Below are 20895 nucleotides of genomic sequence, written 5' to 3'. Positions count from 1 at the left end.
GGTTGCTGCTTCCAGGGTGGACAAGTGCAAAGAAAAAAGCTTTTTCCCAGCAGGGAAAGACTCTCAATCCTTCTTTGCTGGGGTGGAGAGGGGCGCAGCCAGCTTCCCGCTTTTCTCCCCAGCGAGGAAGGACTCTCAATCCAAGAGAGGTGAGAGAGGCAAAGGACTCTTTCAAAGAATTGACCCCAGATACTCTTCCCCCTTTCCCCCCCAGAGATGTACCTTCCCCACACAGCTTCAAGTTGTTCCTCCCCCCACAAATATTGCTTCTTCTCCTACCTCTTCTCTTTGTCTGATGAAAGAAAGCAGGAGCAACAGTGCAGCTCCAACTTGTCAGCCAAGTTTCAGCGAAGCTCACAAAGCTTAAGCAGGTTCCCAAATGTGACAGCTCCTTTTGCTGCCACTTCTCCCCCACCGCCACATGCTATAATTCCTTATCCCCACCTTGATCCTAAAGGCCACTGGTTCCTTTCATCTTTAGTGCATTCCAGTACTTTCACCGAAGACCCACCTGCCTCCCCCTTTCCTCATTGCCCCCTTGGATCTTTCTACTGCCCATGTTGGGAATCACTGATCTAAGGTGTTGTAAGCAAAAAATATGCACACTTTGATTCTTCTGGTTAATACAACAGTGAGGTGGGAAGAAAGGATACAAAGAATGCCACAGTATGCCTGATATAGTTTTAGTGTTATTCTCACATAATAATAATAATAATAATAATAATAATAATAATAATAATAATACATTTTATTTATAGACCGCTATTCTGCAATGATCATAGCGGTGTACAGTAAAAATTGAATACAAAACAAATATAAGGTGACAGTTAAAGGAGGGAGAAGTATCGTCCTTCAGGCAGTCCCTGATGTTGCTGGGTCTGCCTGATTGCTCCCTCTGAGGCCAAGATGACAGTTAAAGAGCTTGGGCCATTGTTTTTCCAATGTTGTGTGATGTCAGAATGAAGGAAGTACTATGGGTTGGGAAATATAAAATGTAGAGTTTATCTTAGGTAGGAAACCTGGGTCCAGCCACAGAGAAACTGTGTCAGCATCAAATTTACAGCAAGATGGAGGAATGGACAAGCAGAAAGCTTTGAACCCCTTCTGGCTGAAGTGACTGCCACCAGAAACAGGCTCTTGATAGAAAGAATCCTGAGTGGAATTAATTTATATAGTTCAAAGGGAAGCTAAAATAGGCCTTTGAGCATTTTGTGGAGGTCCCAGAAGTAAAAATTTGTGAATCACAGGATGGCTGTGGTACTATTTGTTGCATTTCTCTGGGAAATCTCCTAATGTGAGGATGAGGTGAAAGAAAACATGTATTTGATGAGGAAAAAAATTGTTGCTAATGCTTGATTGCAAGGATTCTAGAATGTCCTTAATCTCTGCAGTTTGGAGAGAAATAGGTTGTCTATGAGACCAGCTCAGAAAAGCCTTCCAGACTGTCTCACAGGTCTGAAGAATGGACTTTCATCTAATTGATAGGAAAATGTTTACCACCCTGTGCCTTCCAGACACACATTTGGTCAGATTGCCATCCTACAGTTAACAAAGTTGCTGACACAGACACACACCAAAACTGTAATCCTAAATTTTCGTAGGGAGTTGGCTTCTTACTGATGAACACATACTGTATCACAATATTAGCCCTTCCTGATATATTATGATAAGTTTGGGATTCACAGAATCACAACAGCATCAGTATTGTTACAGTTTATCCCATTAAATAACATACATAAAGCAGATGTTTTCCCAGTTGAGAATATTAATAATTGAATATGAAATAAATATTTAATCACTTACATGTAAGTCTGTTCCTACCCTGAACTAAGATGACTTTGAATATTTTGACCTTTTCCCTCACTTTGGCTTATCTCACCCTTCCTGCTATTAACCCTTTCAAGTAACTTTTTTTTCCTGGAAAGTACAAAAACATTCCCAATTCATTCTAGTTCTTTCTGCCATATTTTAACATGGAGACACATTTTGAAATACTTACCTGTACAGTTTGTGTTTTAAAATCCTGAGAAATAACTGGAAGCATTTGTTTCCAGAAGCATTCCTTTGAAATGTCAAAACTGATACACATAGGCGAACTGTTTTGCTGTACGTTGAACCAGACCTATGAAATATATTAGTACACAGTATGCAATCATTGTGAAAAAGTAACATTACAACAAAGATATTCTAACCATGTCCTAACATTATGAAAATTGGGGGGAGGGGGATATGAGAGAAATTGTTTACAAAAATAAAAAGAAAATGATGGGTACTTGTTGTGAACTCTTTTTCTTGAGTGGTAGAGCACAGGAATCCGCATAATGTGGGTTATACAACCATCACCACCAAGGAAATTACATAATGTCAAACTAATTGGCCACTTAGGCACTCCTGCTTCACATCTCATAATCAAGTAAGAAAAAGCAGAATAAACAAAATAATCTCTTCCATTGAGAAACCTGGTACTCTATAGGCCAAGGACAGCATAACATGAGGGTGTGGATTCTACCAATCCAGAATTAGACTTCATAGTAAATACCCACTGGTTAGTGAGAGGAGGAGACAAACTGGACATATTCATGCATCCACAATCCTTCAGAGTAGAAGTGACTCTGCAACTATATCCTGGACCAACCATCTTCAACATGAATAAATGCTGGCTATAACCTGAATAAATAGCTCTTACTATATTTACCCGCTTCCCTAATTTTTTGAAGTACTCCTTTGCCCACCTCCACCAGAGAGGATGAGATGGATGGCTACAAGAGAGAATGCTTTTTTCATAGTGATACTTCATTCATGGAATAGTCCCATCAGAGGGTTCTAGAAAACAAAAGGCTCTTACCGCTAATCTGGAAGAACCCAGGGAAACTCACTTGCTGACTATGAGGCTGGTCAGAGCACTGTGCTGCTCCTGGAAGCGCTGGGTTGAGGACTCAGCAACCACACGCTCAGTAAATTATCTCTAAATACTGACTGACGACCTTGTTAATAGTTATTGCCTGTCTCTTTCATGCTACATAATTATAGCATTACAAAATTAACTGCCATGGCTACATCCCACAGAATCCTGGGATTTATAGTTTGGTGAGGCTGTAGAACTCTCTGGCAAAATATTCTAAACATCTCAAGAAACTATAAATTCCCCAGATTCCATCAGCCAAGACAACTATAAATTCCCCAGATTCCATCAGCCAAGACAATTAAAGTGATATCAAAGTGTTACAATTGTGTAGTTTGAATGATACCATCTAGAATGACCCATTACCTTTCATTAATGTTAGGAGAAGATTTCTCCTAATGTCACCACATGGAGATCACTCTCAAGCTTTAAAAGTTTGATACCTATTGAAGCCTGTAGAAAATGACATTTTTGCAGCTGACATGGTAGAGAAAAGCTAAACGTCTGTGGCTGTTAAAACACATACACAGAGAGAGAGAGTGGTGTATGAGATATTCTTTCTAACTAAAAGAAACTGATGTCTAAATGATATCTGAGATCTTTCTAACCAGAAACTAGAACATGCTGGTGTAGTCAGATGACTGAAAAGTTGCTCTCTGGGAATTGGGAGCAGGCTGCATATTTGCCTTCCTGACATTGTGCTTATGTAACTGTAAAGAAAATAAATATTAAAGGCACACCGCAAATCTTCAGTTTTTATAGTTGTTTTTTTATCCCAAACCCAAGCCATTCAACTCTTGACTGCATGGCGAACTAAGGATCATGTAAATGTGGTAGGTCTTCTCAGTCTATTTAATCATAAATACTTACATTTTCACAATTGATCAAACAATCAACACTCTGTAGGGGACAAAATGCATCAAACTGCTTGTAGCACTGGCTACTCAGAGGATTCCATAGGAAAAAATATCCATTTTCTTGTGCTGCTACATAGGCTACCTTTCCCTATATTAGCAAGAATAGAAATCAATAGTTTTTATTCTCTTCCAAAAAAAGAGAAACTATTTATTCTTTATACTTCTTGACTGTTTAGTGAAGGAAGGAAGGAAGGAAGGAAGGAAGGAAGGAAGGAATAACTTTTTCACATATCTCATTCACCTGAGTGGATATTTTATTATGTGTTAGAAGACAGTGAAAACTTAAAACAAGCTTTTAAAAAAAGGATAGTATGGTGTGTGTGTGTGTGTGTGTGTAATTATCTTCAGTATCACACATGGGTAGCTCATGAACTGAGCTGGGGGATACCTCTTCACACAATAATACAGTTATAAAAATAACAACAATGCAAATCACACGTTTGACAGGAAAAATAAAATGTTCATTTAATTAAAAGGGAAATGAAATAATTTATACTAAAACAATTTTCTTTTATTTCTGTGATGGAGTTTCTTGCACCTAGAATTTAAGAAGGAAAGTCTACAAGTATTAGAGCTATTAAAGTAGTTTACAACACTTTTCTTGTTAGGACAATGCCTATTTATTTTATATCATTCCATCCATTATGCTACTTTTTATTTTTGTGAAGAATTGTACAAAAGGGGATACAAATGTTTTGATAGACTTACTTCTAACACAGATGTCCCCAATAGTACCCAGGCTTTCTTCCCAATATACAGAAGGTAGTTACACAGAAGCACTGCATGTTCTTCTTTATTGCAAACACCCCATTTGATGCAGTGCTGCAAGAAATGTAAGATCATACATTTTAAAAAGCAGCTGTGTATTTTTATCATCCCATAAAAAGATGCTACAGTGACATTACCATGAAAATAATCAGAAACTGCTAGGCTCCTTGAGCAGCCATATATTAATAAAATATTAAGTTCAAATAACAAAACAAATGCTCTCATATTAAAGCAATCAACTATTCTTTTAGCATAATGAAAAATTTATTTATTTGGTCCTATAATATGCAGCACTGCTCAGGTGACTAGTTAAACATCATAAATGATAGTTCATTTTCAACTGCTTTTAAAGATGACTACCTACTTCTTTGGGGGCCCAAAGATTCCTCATGTTGCCCATCAATCTCAATTGCTCTGAAGAGAGCATGCCTCTCATAATCAGCCACTAAATACTATACTGTATCAAGGAAAAAATAATTTGAGTGCCTCTGAGGTCCCACAAAGGCGGATTTTGTGTACATCACATAGTCTGTATGTCAAATCAGATCACTTTAAACATCTTCACCCAATTTTGATAAAAATCCAATATCCATTTATGTGTGATGAAGTAATAGACAAAGAAACAGAGGCCTCATTCACACTACAGTTTAACCTGGTTTGAAAACTGGGTTATAGGTGCCACATTCACATTTGAGTTGATTACACCTGCGGGTGCATTCAGGGTGAATTGACACAAACCCGCCTGAATGAGTTTTTTTGAATATGGATCTTTAATCGCATCTTTTGAAAAGATGCAGGTTGCCAAAAATGTGAATGCGCTGCTGACATCACATTCAGGGCACCCAGAAGGGAGGGGCAATGAGCAGAGAGTGGGCAGAGAGCTGAAACATACCCAAAGGTCTTGCCAAGCATTCTTTTTTCCCTGTCAGTGTTCACGGTTCCATGGGGCTCTTTGTGATTTCAAATTTCCTGCACTGTCAAAGTGGTCCCTTTAAATCACCGTGCAGCTGTTTTCCACTTCTGCCAGTGAATCGATTCCCATTTCTCTGTGGACTAGAGATCAGGGAAGTCCGGGGGGGGGGTCCTTTGGGGGCATGGTGCAGCGTGTGTTTGTATTTAAAAACGTTGACAGCTTCTGTGCACTGTCACTTTGCGTGGGTTTCCACGGGGGGGGGGTCATGGGGGCTGTGGGGGAATTCTTTCCTGGTATGCATGGATCCATGGGTGCCATGGGTTGATTCTTTCCCTGGCACCTGCCGGGGGGGGGGGGGGGGGGGTGGGTCTCTCTTTCTTGGTTCCATAAATAACTTTTCTTATAAATCTGCTCCTCAGATTTCATGGAATTTCAAAGGGATCTAGGGAGATAGAACTGCAGCTGATATTTTGCTTTATTGAATTGCTTGTTTAACAAATTTATACTCCACTCTTCAAAACAAGCATTTTTAGGATAGTTCACAAATGCAGTTAATGTAAACATAGTAACGTTGTTTTTAAAAAGGCAGAGCAGTAAAACTTTAAAATATTGCACTACCTCTGATGTCATCCATATATCCACATCATCATTTTCATCCACAGTGTCTGATATGCAAGGAATTAAAGATACAAATCGTGATACAAAGTCCTGCAAAATAAATAAAAGTCTATCCCAGGAATGTATGTTAGAAAATTGCACAGACATGAGTACACCTGAAGTTATTAAAAACATAAAACAAAAACCATGACAATCATTTTTGTTTCATTTAGCAACTATTTCTAGTTGGCATTCCAGAAAATACAGAAGGAAAGTTTACTCAAAGTACATCAAAGAAAATGTTACTTAAATCTGAAATTTTATATTCTGTGATAAACATTCCATACTTACAGAAGCTGAGTTGGGATCATCAGGACACATATCAAGTAATACTTGTGGTGGATTCAGAGGTGTAATATATTTTGTTACTAAAATATTTCTTCCTTGATTGTCAAAAACTGAAGTTATTATTCTTCTCTTTGGAAACATCATTTTACATGCTTGCTTAAAAATATTTGCTCTTTGCAGTAGTGTTTCATCTTCATGATCTACAAGCTAAAACACACTTAGAACTGAGATAATATTTTTTAATTTTCTAAGTATAAATTTTCTAAATATAGATTAAGATACCCATTTAGAATTATTGCATTTATTCAATAGGGAAAGTATATAAACCAACCTTATCTGATTCCAGGTTATTTTCAGCAGAAGATAACTGAGGTTCAATAGTGGCAAAGATGGTTAAAAAAGTATATTCTTTCAAGTTTTGCCTATAACAGTCTTCTATAGGAGGTACATATGTTTTACTCCAAGTATACCCAAGAAGAACTGGTGGTGTGTTTACTTGAAAAGTACCACATATCTGTGAACAAATTATCAATAGACTCATTCAAATAAAGGCAAGTAATAAGGACAAAATCCCCAAAACTAACATGATAACTGCATTACAATCTAGCTATTTTAAAACCAATATATTATTTGGGATTATATTGAAGTTACAAAGGACTTTGCCTGTCAGAATGGCAGAATCCAGAAGAACTAGAAAGGGCCAGTTTTCCCCACCACTGTAGGCTGCTGTGCAGCCCCAGAAACATCTCTAAAAGACTGGGAAACCTAGCTTTCAGTAGGTGAAGAGGCTACAGAAGGAGAGCAGAAGAAACGTTCAGAAGTTCTTCCAGAGGATTGTTAGATTTTAAAGATCTCCAAATCTTTAAAATCATATTTCTTCTTGTTTATTACCTTTGATTGTTCCAGGAGAGCAGAGAAAGGAAATGTAACTGATCCAAGCCAATTCTTCCTTACATAGGAGTGACCGCTGCAGCTTTTTGGACAAGCATCCTAATGAAACACATAATTTGAGCCAATCAATTGTATTTTAGATGTACGTACATATGTGTGTGTATGCATTTTACATACTAACAGATCCACAACTGATCAAATCAAATCACATTTTGTCGTAACTACCCAGTTTGAAACATTTCTACTAAGCAAATTTAAAGTGTTTATCAGACTCAAAGTATTTTCCTAGATATCTAAGGGGCTATTTACTGGCCGGATTGGGGCCATGGCAACCTCACACCATGGTCCACATCTGGCCTTTGGAGAACGCAAAAAGGAGCCACAAAAAGCGGCTCCTTTTTGCCCCCTCCAACGGGCACCATAGCCACAGCAGTATGGCTTTATGACGTCCCTTTGGTGCTGCACCATGTGTAAGGCAACCCCATAGGGGCGTGTCATGATGGTGCATGCCATGTGGACCAGCATGCACCAAAATGGCATCCTTGCAGTGGGGTTAGGGCATCCAGTGTGTGGACACTGCACCCTAACTGCCCTCAGGCTGGCACAAAGTGCCAGTCTGCATAGGGCTTACATTACAAATTCACAAGGGTACATAATATAAAGATAAGCAGAAGATGTACATTTCTGGATATGCATATTTCCCATTAATATTGCCCTCCTCACATTAAAAAAGTGGTAATTTTAATAGCATAAATTAAGTCACAGTTCAAAAAGAACTGAAATAAGAAGTAATATTTAAACCAGAAAGAGGGCAGAATATTTAATAACTGGGAAAATTTCAAACAGGTTAGCACAGGGTTTCTTTTTATATTAGATGCTTTCCTACAAACAAGCTCTTATCTACAGGAGTTTAACATAAATTATGCTGAATTCAGTGCACAAAAATAATAGCACCTTATTTCCTTAAAATGAATGATTTGAAATGTTGGAATGTAACACTGCAACAGATGAACCTCACTCATGCACCTTCCATTGCTTAGAAATGAAAACAAAACTGCTTGTCAGCTTCTTTCACTCAGGAATATTCTTATAAATTCAGATTTCTTATACATTTAGAAGAAAAGCCTTTTAAAAGCCTATAAATTGATAGAATCTACTGTTGAATAGTTCTTACCATTACAATAAAGTTTTTCCTAATGCATAGAAATTTACCTCATGTTTTTCAATTACAAATTCATCAAAAATATTAATATTTATGTCCTCTTTTATTTTAGATAGTCCTATGAAAGTATAATCATGTCCTGGAGAACTGAAACAAAGAATAAATATTGTAAATCATATTTATAAAAAATGCTTTCTTCTGTTTTGAAAGTAATAAATCTGTAAATAGACAACAAAGGCTATTTTAATAATGAAGTTACTTAATGGTGATTCAGATGGATGCTTCTTAGTACTACTAGTCAAAATGCATTGTGCACTGCCTTTTCCATCTTTTCCTCCTTAAAATGCTTCTTTAGTAAGGAAAAAAACAACAGAATACAGTTCATCTTAGAGGCAAAGCAGAAGGTTACAAGAGGGAGGTAATGTTGTCTTTTGCCCCTGTCCATCTCAGGTAGAATGACAACTATATAAAAGCCTCCTCTGGTTGCATTTTCCAGCACTTTTCACAAGGCATTTTGGAAGGTTCTGCCCGGAGCAGTTGGGAATGTGTGTGACATGCTCAACACAGAGAGACTCTGTAAATCTCACCCACTTCCCTGAATGGTCAAAACTACTTCCATTCAGGCAGCAGGAACCAAGAAAGCTCAAAGGCTGATATTTACAGTGTTGTCTTATGAATGTCTAATCAGAAGGAAGCATCATAGTGTTCAATTAGATTTACCCTTAATTATAACAGTCCTCAAATTCCCTGTACAGCAATCCCTGTAATTATAGTCAGATTATTCATTCCTATAACCCAAACAACAAATGATAAGGGCTGTTACCTCCTGTAACCTATCCATTATAGTACATGTAACAGAATCAATTTATTTTAAATGCCCAAGGAAACAGAACAGACATCAGTGTTACAAAACTGTGACTGCAGAAAAATCAAGCTTCAGGATTCAGATAAAGATACAGACAACTTACGTAAAATCAACTTGAAGTTCTTCATTCCAACATGGGTGGGAGCCATCTGCAGTGCTTGTCTGATACACTGTGTTTTGGAAAGTTATTTCTACAAAAGGGTGGACAGAAACCTAAAACAAAATATATGCTGTGCATAATTTATAATATTTTTATCTCATTTTCAAATTTATCATGAACTTTATTTAGAACTGGAGCTCGGGGAAGCTCACAAAACTTAAAACAGATACAGATAAATTTTGTATCATACAGAAATAAAATTAAAAACATTTTAAAAGTCTACCCATTTAAAAACAGCAAAGAGAAACAATACTGCATATTGTTAAAAGCTCTTTCCCCATGAGCTTCCTAAAGGTCTTTTGAAACAAACAAAAAAAAAATCTTCACTTTAGATCTAGGCATGGCTTTTCAACAGTGGTCATATAACTGTCTCCTTTAGGCATGATACAATTCTGACTTGTTTTAGTAAAGCAATGAACACTCCACGCAGACAGTCCCCTTCTGGATTATTAATAAGGTAGGGAGATCAAGAGTCTGACATACATGTTGTAGCTCCTACATCTCCAAGAATCTCGTTCACATCCTCCAGCTGTGCAAATGGAAAAGTATTCAATATAATTGTACAAGCAGAATCCAAACTGACATCTGTTAGATCTGTATATAGTATTCAAGTCAGAACAGATCCAAATTAGTTTATGTGCAAAATACTGGGAAAGTTCATAGTGGACTATTGAATGGTCTGGATTTTCCTCTTATGAGCCAGTGTTGTAAAATATCCCTGCTCACTCAAAACAGCTCTGCTAGATGGATTTTTGCAGATGCAATGGTGGCAGAGAAAAATAACGCTTTTGCTACCTACAGTGCCATAGAATAGGCCTGTATGTGGGTTCCAACCTGCGTTCAATTAGACTCAGTCTGAGTTTTCCACCAAAGTCATCTAACCATTTCACTTGTTTCATTGCTACTAGAAAGCTGGAAAACCAGGGAGCAAGATTGGTTCCATTCCATGAGAGGGGGCGCCCAAGAGTGACCAAGTACATGACCCCTAGGCATTGCCTCATTCTGGAGGTCAACTAGAGTTTTGGCAGAATTATCTTCTCAGACAATAGGAAAATATTAAAGAGCATCAGGAAGCCATCTGAATCCATCAGCCTGGAGTAATCAGTCCCCCACTACTGCAAACATTCTGAGTCCCAGCAAAACTAAACCCCACCAGGTAGTCATCTGTCCATAACAATAGAACTTATAGGCAGGTCCTACACTCTCAGATTAGCCAGCACAGAAAATGATGTCCTGAGTGGGCTCACATGCACTTGAGATAGGCACATGATTGTTATGATAGACACGAAGTCCTGAGCCATTTCTGACAGAGCAAAATTATAGAAGGCAATATGGAAGTCATGTAAGTTACTAAGAAATTGTAGATTTTCTGAAACCTCATTCAGTCTAGCCAGACTCTTTGAAAAATCTCAGACCACATAATATGAGTTGGACTTACAGGGAATGCAGGAATTAAAAAGTTAAAAACCATGTTAAGGAGGAAAAACATGTTAAAGGGTGGGGGTGGGGGGAGAAATGTAAAAAATATGGCCAGACAATTCACACAACAGCTTGATTAAGCTTTAGCTACAAGACTAAGGGATAAGGTAAAATTGTGGGACATGATGCACTTACATTCACATGTCTCTAAGCTTCTTCTAGAAGCCCAAATCTCCGTTACTACATGGCAATAGTTTTTAAAGGGCACCTTTCATTGCCAAAGCTAGCAAGGAAAACCTGTTCCAAACAGGACTTCCTGACTGCACTCCAGGATCATCTCAGGAAAATGTTTACTCATAAGTTTGACAACAGGTAAATCCCTTCTCTTCTAAAATATTTAAATTTAATTGTCCCGGAGGCATATTCACACTGCATGAATGTGGATAACTGCAATGGTTCCATCGAGGTGCCCATCTAAAACTACAGCACTAAAATTCTTCATCAGAGAATTCTGAGTATCCCACACCAAACTACAACTACTGGAATGACAGGTTGGATTTTGGCATGGCAAGAGAACACTTGAGCAATGCTTTGTGTTCATATACTTAACCCACAAAAGCTTGAACCATGCTAGATGAAACTGTTATGTGGTCTTTGTGGATTTTAATTCAGCTTTTGGTTTAATTAACAGAAAATGCTTTTGGGAAAAATTCTCACACACTAATACATATAACACAACCTCTTTCTAATGCACAAACAGTATGTAGAGTGATCTTTTAGCACCTTTGAGACTAACTGAAAGAAAGAAGTTGGCAGCATGAGATTTAGTAGACTACAGTCTACTTCCTCGGATGCATTTAGTGGAGTGGGAACCAGGGACAGATATATACTGTATATGCCATTGGTATGTGAGAATGTCAATTCAAATTCAAAATCCTTTGTCTGTGGATTGGAGTTGGAGTTCATCCCTAAACTACAGTCCCTCAGCTATGCATTGACCAAGGATAATGACTTCCTGGCTCACTACACACATTTCTACACTGTCGGACCCCATCCTGAGGGAAGCATCATACATTAATCTATTCTGACTCGTGGACAACGACAGCATCCGAGGGACACTGATTCATCTTGATGAAGAATCCGAGTCAGGAGATGGTATTGGAGAGCGAGGGACCAGTGGTAATGGCCTGTCCGCCAAGGATTCATGACACCGGGGACAGAAGGGGCTTTTTACTTGGAGTGCTGTGAGGACAAAGCCTTAGATGGCGCTGGCTGGAAGATAACCGAACCTGTTGGAGAACCTTGCAGACCCTTATGGACCTCATAGACATAATCCTGAAGAAGATAGGTTTTTATCATCAGTTCTCACAAGTACAGCTGATCCTCAATTGCTCAGCATTTCATACAATGCCTCTGAGACCACTGGAGGAACATCCTTTCAGATCTCCTCTGACTGTAGGTAGGTATATTGTCCTCCTCCTCCTCAATGCCCACATTTCCAGAAGGCTCTGCTGCTTGGAGGTTTGGCTCCTGATTATATTCTGGGGCCACAGACTCTGCTGGTACTGTCAGGGCAGAGCTAGGGCCAGGCTCAGGGTCTGAGCCCTCTCCTGAGTCCTCAGCCAGGCTGGGCATGACAGTGAGGAAGGTCTGGGAGAAGGAGACCTCCATGTAAGAGTCCACCAATTCTCCCTCAGAAACAGAAATCGGTCCTATGCAGAATCAGTCCTATGCATAGCTGATGATGTCTCATGGCTTGACTTCAAGGAGCCCGAGCGAGCAATGTCTTCATGATGGCCAGACTCTGTAGTAGAAGGTCTCTTACGAGATGCAGACAGCAGAAGGATAGAGACCAAAGTAGTCGGGGGCACATGAGATTTCAAGGCCCTCTCATACAACAATGACTGAAGGTGGAAGAGTCCATTTTTCTTCACCTGAGGGGTAAAAGCCCTGCAGGTCTGCATGATGTGCTCCTCACCCAGGCAGAGCAAACAATAAGAGTGTTTGTCTTGCCATGGGATTTTGCTCCACACTCATCGCACCTTTTGGAGGACATGGATTGGGATGCCATATTACCGATCCAAAGTCAATCCAAGAATCAAACAACACCGAAATCACAAGACACATAGTAGTCATGGACAAACCAAGACAAAAAGCTGAAATATCACTACGTTGAAACCAAAACCGGGACAGAGAAGTCAAAATCTAGACAGTAGGGATTCTTCCACAAAATCGTTTAGGGTAATTTCATATAACCAGCGAAATCAAGTGGCAAATTTTTCTTGCTGCAGGGGCTTGCATATTTTAATGCTGTTGCAACACGGAGGAAATCATAAACATAGAAAACTATCAAGGAAATAGTGCCAGCCCTGTTATAATGATGTGTCACAATTTCTTTTTTAAAAAATAGAAGCCTCTTATTCCTCTACAAATGACATCTCTAGAATTCTTTATCAGGTTCAGGGAAAGACACAGAAACAACCAAAGATTAGGCCAGACATTGTACCATAATATCCAGTCTCAGCCTGAAGATCACAGATTATTTTCCTAAAGCTATTGGAAGAACTTCCATACCCTAAATAACATTACTAAGTAAACTCCTTCCCAGAAGACACTGCTTCCCTTGTAAATATCAAAATCTACCAACTGAATAATATTCAAATATCCAAGATGCTGATGTAAAGAATATAGCTGATGACAAAATGTGACTTTTGTTTAAACTTTAAACTTTTAGATAGTAGATGAAATATTGTATATGAATACCGTATATTATCGCTTTGCTCACATATTTCATGTCTATACAGCGAAGAGGCATGTCTGAATTTTAAATAAAAAATATTATAAAATAATTACCTCACTGAGAAGATCAACTGTAAAGGCTGAGTTTCCTGAGAAAACATGTCTGCCTCGAGACATACGATTCAGTAAATAAGATGAGGAATGAGCGACTGCACCCCTTGAGATATTAAATAAGAATGGCACACATATTTTAGCTAGCTTCTCTCATGAAAACACTCCATAATTTCTTGTCCATTTATTTTCATGCAGACATAACTGATTAACTGATAATGCAACAGCAAGGCATCAGAAAAAATAATTCAGGTTTGCAGTGGTAGAGGGCCACTGAAGAGACCCCTGAAAACTGAGCTGTGCTTTGACATGGCAGTTTCATGACTCAAAGAAAGAAAAAGGTTGATTATAGGAACAGACTTTACTGGTAGGCAGCCAGCTTTTCATTGTACTGCTACTTATGTAAAACCTGGAAATTAGTACTTTGTTTTGTTTGTTTTTTAATTAGAGGCCTCTCATAAACTCAGTACCTAAACTGTAGCTTACTTATCTTGTTAAAAAAAATCTGCTACTGACTTTTAGATGCCAAATAAGCAACACATATACATTGTTATCCTGAACAAGAAGATGTGCGTCTGTTATCCAAACCCCAGTTACAGAGACTATTTCACAATACATTCTCCATTTATTTTAAAATGATGTCTCAAAAAGATGTCCCAATTGCCCCAAATTCCAGTATTGACATTTTAAAACAGATTGTGCCATGTAGTGGAATCACTTACATGGTGTAAAATCCAGAGCCTGGAGAACTACTTTCAAAAAATAATTTCTTCCTTCATTACAAGCCCCAAACAGCAACTCATTAAACATTACTATGTCAGAGATTTGCAAATAAACATACAGTTAGTTCTCTGTATTTAGATTCTGCATTCACAGATTCAACCCTCCAAGGCTTGAAAATATCCTCCCAAAAATTCACCAAAATTCTCAAAAGCAAACCTTGATTTTGTCCTTTTATATAAGGGACACCATTTTATTATAATGGGACTTGAGCATCCATGGCTTTTGGTATCCCTGAGGTAGTCCTGGAACCAATTCCCAGCAGGTACCAAAGGCCCATTGTACTGTGTTACTCATAACCCATGGGAGAAGGATAGGAAGTTAACACGAGGTGGGTAGAAGGTTACGCCTCTGCTGTGTGCCTGAAACAAGACTCTCATATCTCTTGCAATGGTCCCCAAACTATCCTCTTTTAATGGATTTTGGACTTCAGCTCCCAGAATCCTAAACTATGGGCCAACATGGCTGAGGCTTCTGGGAGCTGAAGTCTAAAATCTCTTAAAGGACACAGTTTGGGAACCACTGTAACTCAGTTGTTGTCAGTGTCATTAGAAATCACACTACCACACAGCAATACAACACCCTAGCACAGTGATGGCGAACCTATGGCACACGTGCCAGAGGTGGCACTCAGAGCCCTCTCTGTGGGCACACATGCTATTGCCCTAGGACAGAGTTTGCCAGAGTTTCTTACTAGAAAGCCAGAGGGATGTGGCACTTTGCAATAAATAAGTGGGGCCCAGGTTGCAGTTTGGGCACTCGGTCTGTAAAAGGTTCTCCATCACTGCCCTAGCAGCATCAGGAGTATTGTTGGCAAAGATCAATACTACAGTACGTAAAGGGAGTCTGGAGTTTTCTCAAAGTACTGACAAGGGAGCAGCAAGAGCCAGTTCTGATAGTGTTCATGTGATGTGCAGAATTAGTCATCACTCTTGTAATGCCAGCAGCATTGTGTAAAACATTGTGTAAAACAATTCCAAAGAAGTCCAACCAGCAACTCCAGAGAATTTTAGAGACGGCTAGTTTTCAGAAGTTCACCAAAGTTCAAGGAAAGTGGAGATGAAAGCCAATTATGGACACGCGGAGTCTTTTTATCCCAGAGGCTCAAATGCTTGGAAGTGAGGATGCCCCCAGAGGCCTCATTAGCAAAGTGAAAAGGATGGCAACAAGGAGCAAGGATCTATATCTAAGCCAGTGTGCAGTTGCACAAAAGAGGCTGACCAGAAGAAGCAGACACTTTTCTCCTGGCAGGTGCTTGAATTGTGCAGGGTATCTTTAAAACTGAGGTTGATGTACTTGCTCCCTAATACACTCAGTAAATCAATAGTTGTGGCCCTTTATTTATTCCAGATATGGAATCCCGTGTCCTCATTCTAAGTGTAGGAGCAATTATAGTTAATAGTTTTATTTGTGCCTGACTGTTTAAGCAAAATCATGAATAATACATCTGTTCAAAGAGATTTTTAACAAAATAATGTAGTTCTCTTCAAGTAAGTAGGACTGTACATAGTTTGTAATTTTTTTCCCTGTGTCAACCACTGTTGTTAAATATTACTTAGATTTCTCTGAAAAGAGGCTCTGTCTTCATACAACCTACATTGTACAATTTAAGCCAAATTATTTACATAGTAATAAGTTTGAAAGGGCATACATTCATAAAGGCACTTTACTTCTTCTTTGTTTCACCATGCATTAAACATTTGATTTTGGAAAAGAATTTGATTAAATTTTAGAGGCCATTATGGTAAACATGCACACTTTTAAAATACTTTTCTATATGTATATCTACACACTGAAATAATCTCATAGCAGTTCAGCTTTCGATAAAAATAGATCAGAATGCTAACAATGTGTTGATGGTTAGAGGCTACAGTAAAGCATGCACTATCTTTAAGATATATGTATATCCCATGATTCTATTAATAATGCTTCATATTCATAATAGGCCTGAGTCTCCCTTATCTGAAATGCATGGAACCAGAAGTGTTTTGGATTTTGAAGTTTTTTAAATTTTGGAATATCTGTATATACATAATGAGATATCTTGGAGATGGAATCCAAGTCTAAACATAAAATTCATTTATGTTTCATATATGCCTCATATCCAAAACCTGATGGTGATTTTATATCTAATATTTTAAACAATTTTGTTCATGAAACAAAGAAAGCAAAGATGTCACTATCTTAACCACCCGTGTGGACAGTTTTGGATTCTGGAATATTTTAATTTCGTAATTCCATATAAGGGAGACTCAACCTGTAAAACATTGTAAAACATTTCCTTCTAGTTTGACCAGTAAATCATATTATGTCTTTCATTCAGTGATCTTGTAGTTACCTTTTGTAGCTGGAAATATTTATGTAAATGATTATAACACTTTTCTTACACTCCATTTCTTCATTCTAGAAATGAAGTAATATGTTTACCTCTTTAACTCTTAAAAATCTCATAATGTAAAGCACAGAGGCTTTGAAATCTCTGCATAGTTTCTTGCATGTCACAGGTACAATGCAGGAGAATGCAGATAACTACAGCATTTACAGACTTTGAATTCTATACCTACTTAATTTCCAGCACTTTTCTTGTAGGAATATTATATGCTCTCAATATTCTGATGAGAAGCTTAACATCACCATCAGAAATAGCCTGTGCTGGAACCTTCCGTCTCTCTTTCCTTTGTGGCTTCAAATGTCTTCTGCGTTCACCTAGCTTGAAAATTGCATCACTCAATTGGCTAAAAAGTAAATACAGAAGTAATTTATATCACAGTCGTATTTGCTAATATGACAAAAGTGTAAACTCATTTATGTAGTTTTTAAAATATAAAGCTAAAGGTAAAGGTTTTCCCTTGACAAGACTGTCTAGTTGTGACTGACTATTGGGACGGAGCCCATCTTCATTAGTAAGCTGAAGAGCCAGTGTTGTCAAAGATGACTCTGTGATCATGTGGCCAGCATGCCTGCATAGAATGTTGTACTTTCCCACAAAAGTGGTACCTATTTATTTACTTGCACTTTTGCATGCTTTTGAACTGCTAGGTTGGCAGAAGCTGGGACTAGTGATGGTAGCTCACTCCATCATGCAGCGCTTGGGCCTTGAATTGCCAGCCTGACAATCTTGCAATCATCAGAGTCAGCGTCTTGACTGCTGAGCCATCACATCCCTTTTTAAAAATACTGTATCTTTTTTAGAATTAGGAGATCTCAATTTTTAGTAGTGTAAATGTCCTTTAGTGGTTTCCTACCTTCTCACATCTTGTAATAAAAAGATTTGCAAAATTTGATATTACCAACTATTAAAAATATTTTTAAGAAAAATCTTTATTGTTAAAATTATCAACAAACATGCATATACATTTATACATGCCAATCATGCGATCATTTTATCACAATTTAAATTATGAGTATTAAGAAAATTAAGAGAAGAGTCTTCTTCTTTCTCCCTTTCTTTCTTCACTACCCTTACTTACATACATTCCATCCACTTTAAACCTTCCCAAGTTCTTTCTTACATTTGCTCCCTCTCTCCTCCTTCTTCATCTCGTCTTTTCTATCTCCCTACTTACACTTACCATTCACACTTACTTAAACCAGTTTATTCTACTCCCCCCCTTTCAACTCTTCTCTACTCTATTTCATCTTCTATTTCAAAAACATATAATCTCATTCATACTGACTTCCTTCCTGCCAATTTGCTGTCTATTGTTGTACCTACTTGTCTTTCTTACATCTACCTCTTTTCCTTGTGGATCCAACTACCCATAATTCTTTCAACTTATTCAGATCTTTATTGATCTCAGTCTAGGTTTTCTTCATTCCAAGTTTATTACTGGTACTTTACCTCATCTCTGCTTTAAGAACTTGATAACCTCTCCCCACTCTTCTGTCACTTGCTTCTTAGATCTATCTCTCATAGCTTGTGTAAGTCTATCTATCTCTATTCCTTCGTACAGTTTCATTAACCAATCATCAATTGTTGGACAAGTTTCATTTTTCCATTTTTGTGCAAAACAGATTCTTGCTAGTGTCACCATATAATACATAATACATCATTTTAATACCAACTATTAAAATATATATTTTAAGCTTACTCATTTCAACCCAATTTAAACAAAGCCAGTTTATAAATATGTACCTCATAGATATAATTTCTTCATAATCATTAACAATATCTGATAAATTATATTTGTGCCAAATGGTCACGATTCGTTTTCTAATTTGCTTTCTCATCTGTAAAAAATGTATTTAATAAATGTAATTTAAAACTAAATTCTCATGGGTTTGGATACACAGAGATAAAGATTATTTGGGGCATTTCTTCTCAATACACTGAAAACAACCATACAATCAACATTTTTGACCAGAGACTGCTGAAAGCATCACAGACTGCTAAGCAACACTTTTGTCTCAGAATTCAAAGAGGAAAAAAATGTTAGCATCTAAGTGACAAATTAAAACTTATGTTAAATATATAATCTGCCTGACTACAAGAGGTTTCCTTCACAAATAACAAATATCATGCAAGGAATATGGACTGGGAACATGGCCCAGGGGAAGAGGCTTTAACTAAAACATATTGTATCCAGAGTCCTGCATCTTATAGTGGAATTGAGAAAAATATTCCCAGTCACTCCAACAGGGGTACTTTTACTTACTCAGATAAGAAAAGTGAGGCCATGCATGCTGCTTCATCTGGATTGCACATCAGTGTGGGCCAAATTGGTAAAGCACTTTACACCTAACACTATAATCCTGGATCTACACAAGACTATTTGTGATCTAGGACTGAGTATTTGTGAAAGAACAATCTAGCACTGAAGGACAAAAAACCTATTTAGTGTAACATTAGTCCAGCCCTCAGGTATGATGCTATATCCATTATGGCACCAGAGCCTACATCTGCCTACATCACATAAACAGCACTGTGTGAAGTAGGAATGGAAAGAATATTCAAAAATATTTTTAAATGATCAATAACATGCTTCTCAATGTCAGGAAACCCTGATAAGAAGAATCCTGAACTCATTTTTGTAGTTCTTTGTAGTCTGTGCAACATTCATACATGGTTGTTTGGTACAGAAAAACAACATTTTGTATGCAGAAAATAATATTCTGTGCTCAGAAAATGCTATTTTAAGTACAAAATACCACATGTGTGAATAATTTCTGTACTATGAACAGTCTTCAAAAATTGCACAGTTGTTGAAGACTCTCACAGAGGGAAGAAAATTTCTAAAATTATTCATTGCTTCCTTTGAGAAGGAAGTTTCCACAGATTTACATTCTTAGCATGAGGTCAGTGTAAGTATTGTACTTTAACTCTTATTAAAAAGGAACCATTCCCTGGTGAAAGGTGACAGCTTAATCCCTCCTCGGAGCACCTAAAAGAAGCACCCTCTTACTCTTTCATCCATCCATCCACCCTTTAGGTTGAACACAGTAATGCCTGCCAGACTTTTGTAAGTTCTTTGGCATTGTTGTTCTTCACGCCATTTTTTCCATCCTTTATTATGTGTCTCTAAGTTTTACCCTCAATTTATGTATGCATGGGTCATATCATAATCCATTAATTTTGGCCCAAAAACTTGTCATTGATTCATACATGAGATCAATTTATAGTGATGTATATATGGTAGATTACACGTCCTAGGAATAAGACAGATTGCAAATGCACACTGGGGCAAAACAAACAAAATCATTTTTAAAAAATCATGTAACATATTATTCAAAATATAAGATGGGGTAATTATTTGATCTTGAAATAATTGAAAGTAAGGTACTAGGTTTAAAGAAATACATCTGAAATAATCAGGTGGTTGCATCTAGATTGCTAATTATGCTCTTATAGATACAATTGCTCATATGCTGTCTGAATCTTGAGATTAAAGCAGGCAACCAATTTGTCATCTTTTCTACCTGTTTCTATTCTCTAGGCAGTTCCAGATGAAACTTTCTTTATGTTGTCCTGTCCCATTCACAAAATTTTACAAGGGCTTCACACAACTTTGTCCACCACTCATAATCCTCTCTTCTTTCCCCACCAGCATTTCTCTCTTTTTTTCTGAGAAAAATCTGTTAAGGATTTTTTAAAAAGAAGGAACAATGCCTTCTTATTGCTCATGAGAGGAGCCCTCTGTCTGGAAATGTTCTCTATCTACAGAGCTCTATGCCGAAATAATTATATTTTATGTTTAGACTTGTAGCTTAACCCATTAGGAAACCAAAACAACTGTTATTGATACAGCAATGTCATCTGCGACAGCCATACAACAGGGAAAGGCCACCACATGAGACTCAGTAGGAAACAACAGTCCTTGAATCCA

General features: G+C 37.7%; 1 protein-coding gene across 11 annotated transcripts in view; it reads right to left on the bottom strand.

Moving 5' to 3' along the window:
- Positions 1-20895, bottom strand: part of CC2D2B (coiled-coil and C2 domain containing 2B) — a 70324-nt gene that overhangs the window by 7903 nt on the left and 41526 nt on the right. For 9 of the 11 annotated variants that reach the window (XM_042459251.1, XM_042459250.1, XM_042459255.1 and 6 more), the window contains 12 exons: positions 18708-18802; positions 17137-17307; positions 13796-13898; positions 9467-9576; positions 8549-8645; positions 7337-7435; positions 6777-6959; positions 6449-6652; positions 6119-6208; positions 4528-4641; positions 3773-3907; positions 2000-2122 (listed from right to left, as the gene is read on the bottom strand). In XM_042459251.1, the coding sequence (XP_042315185.1) occupies positions 2000-2122; positions 3773-3907; positions 4528-4641; positions 6119-6208; positions 6449-6652; positions 6777-6959; positions 7337-7435; positions 8549-8645; positions 9467-9576; positions 13796-13898; positions 17137-17307; positions 18708-18802 (1524 nt within the window). Of the gene's footprint in view, positions 1-1999; positions 2123-3772; positions 3908-4527; positions 4642-5891; positions 5943-6118; positions 6209-6448; positions 6653-6776; positions 6960-7336; positions 7436-8548; positions 8646-9466; positions 9577-13795; positions 13899-17136; positions 17308-18707; positions 18803-20895 lie in introns of those variants that run through there. The other 2 variants (XM_042459254.1, XM_042459256.1) reach the window with 2 other exon arrangements.

The sequence above is a fragment of the Sceloporus undulatus genome, chromosome 3 (assembly GCF_019175285.1).
Source record: "Sceloporus undulatus isolate JIND9_A2432 ecotype Alabama chromosome 3, SceUnd_v1.1, whole genome shotgun sequence".
Classification (NCBI taxonomy): Eukaryota; Metazoa; Chordata; class Lepidosauria; order Squamata; family Phrynosomatidae; genus Sceloporus; species Sceloporus undulatus.
The sequence above is the reverse complement of the archived record's forward strand: the minus strand, read 5'-3'. Positions and strand labels throughout refer to the sequence as shown.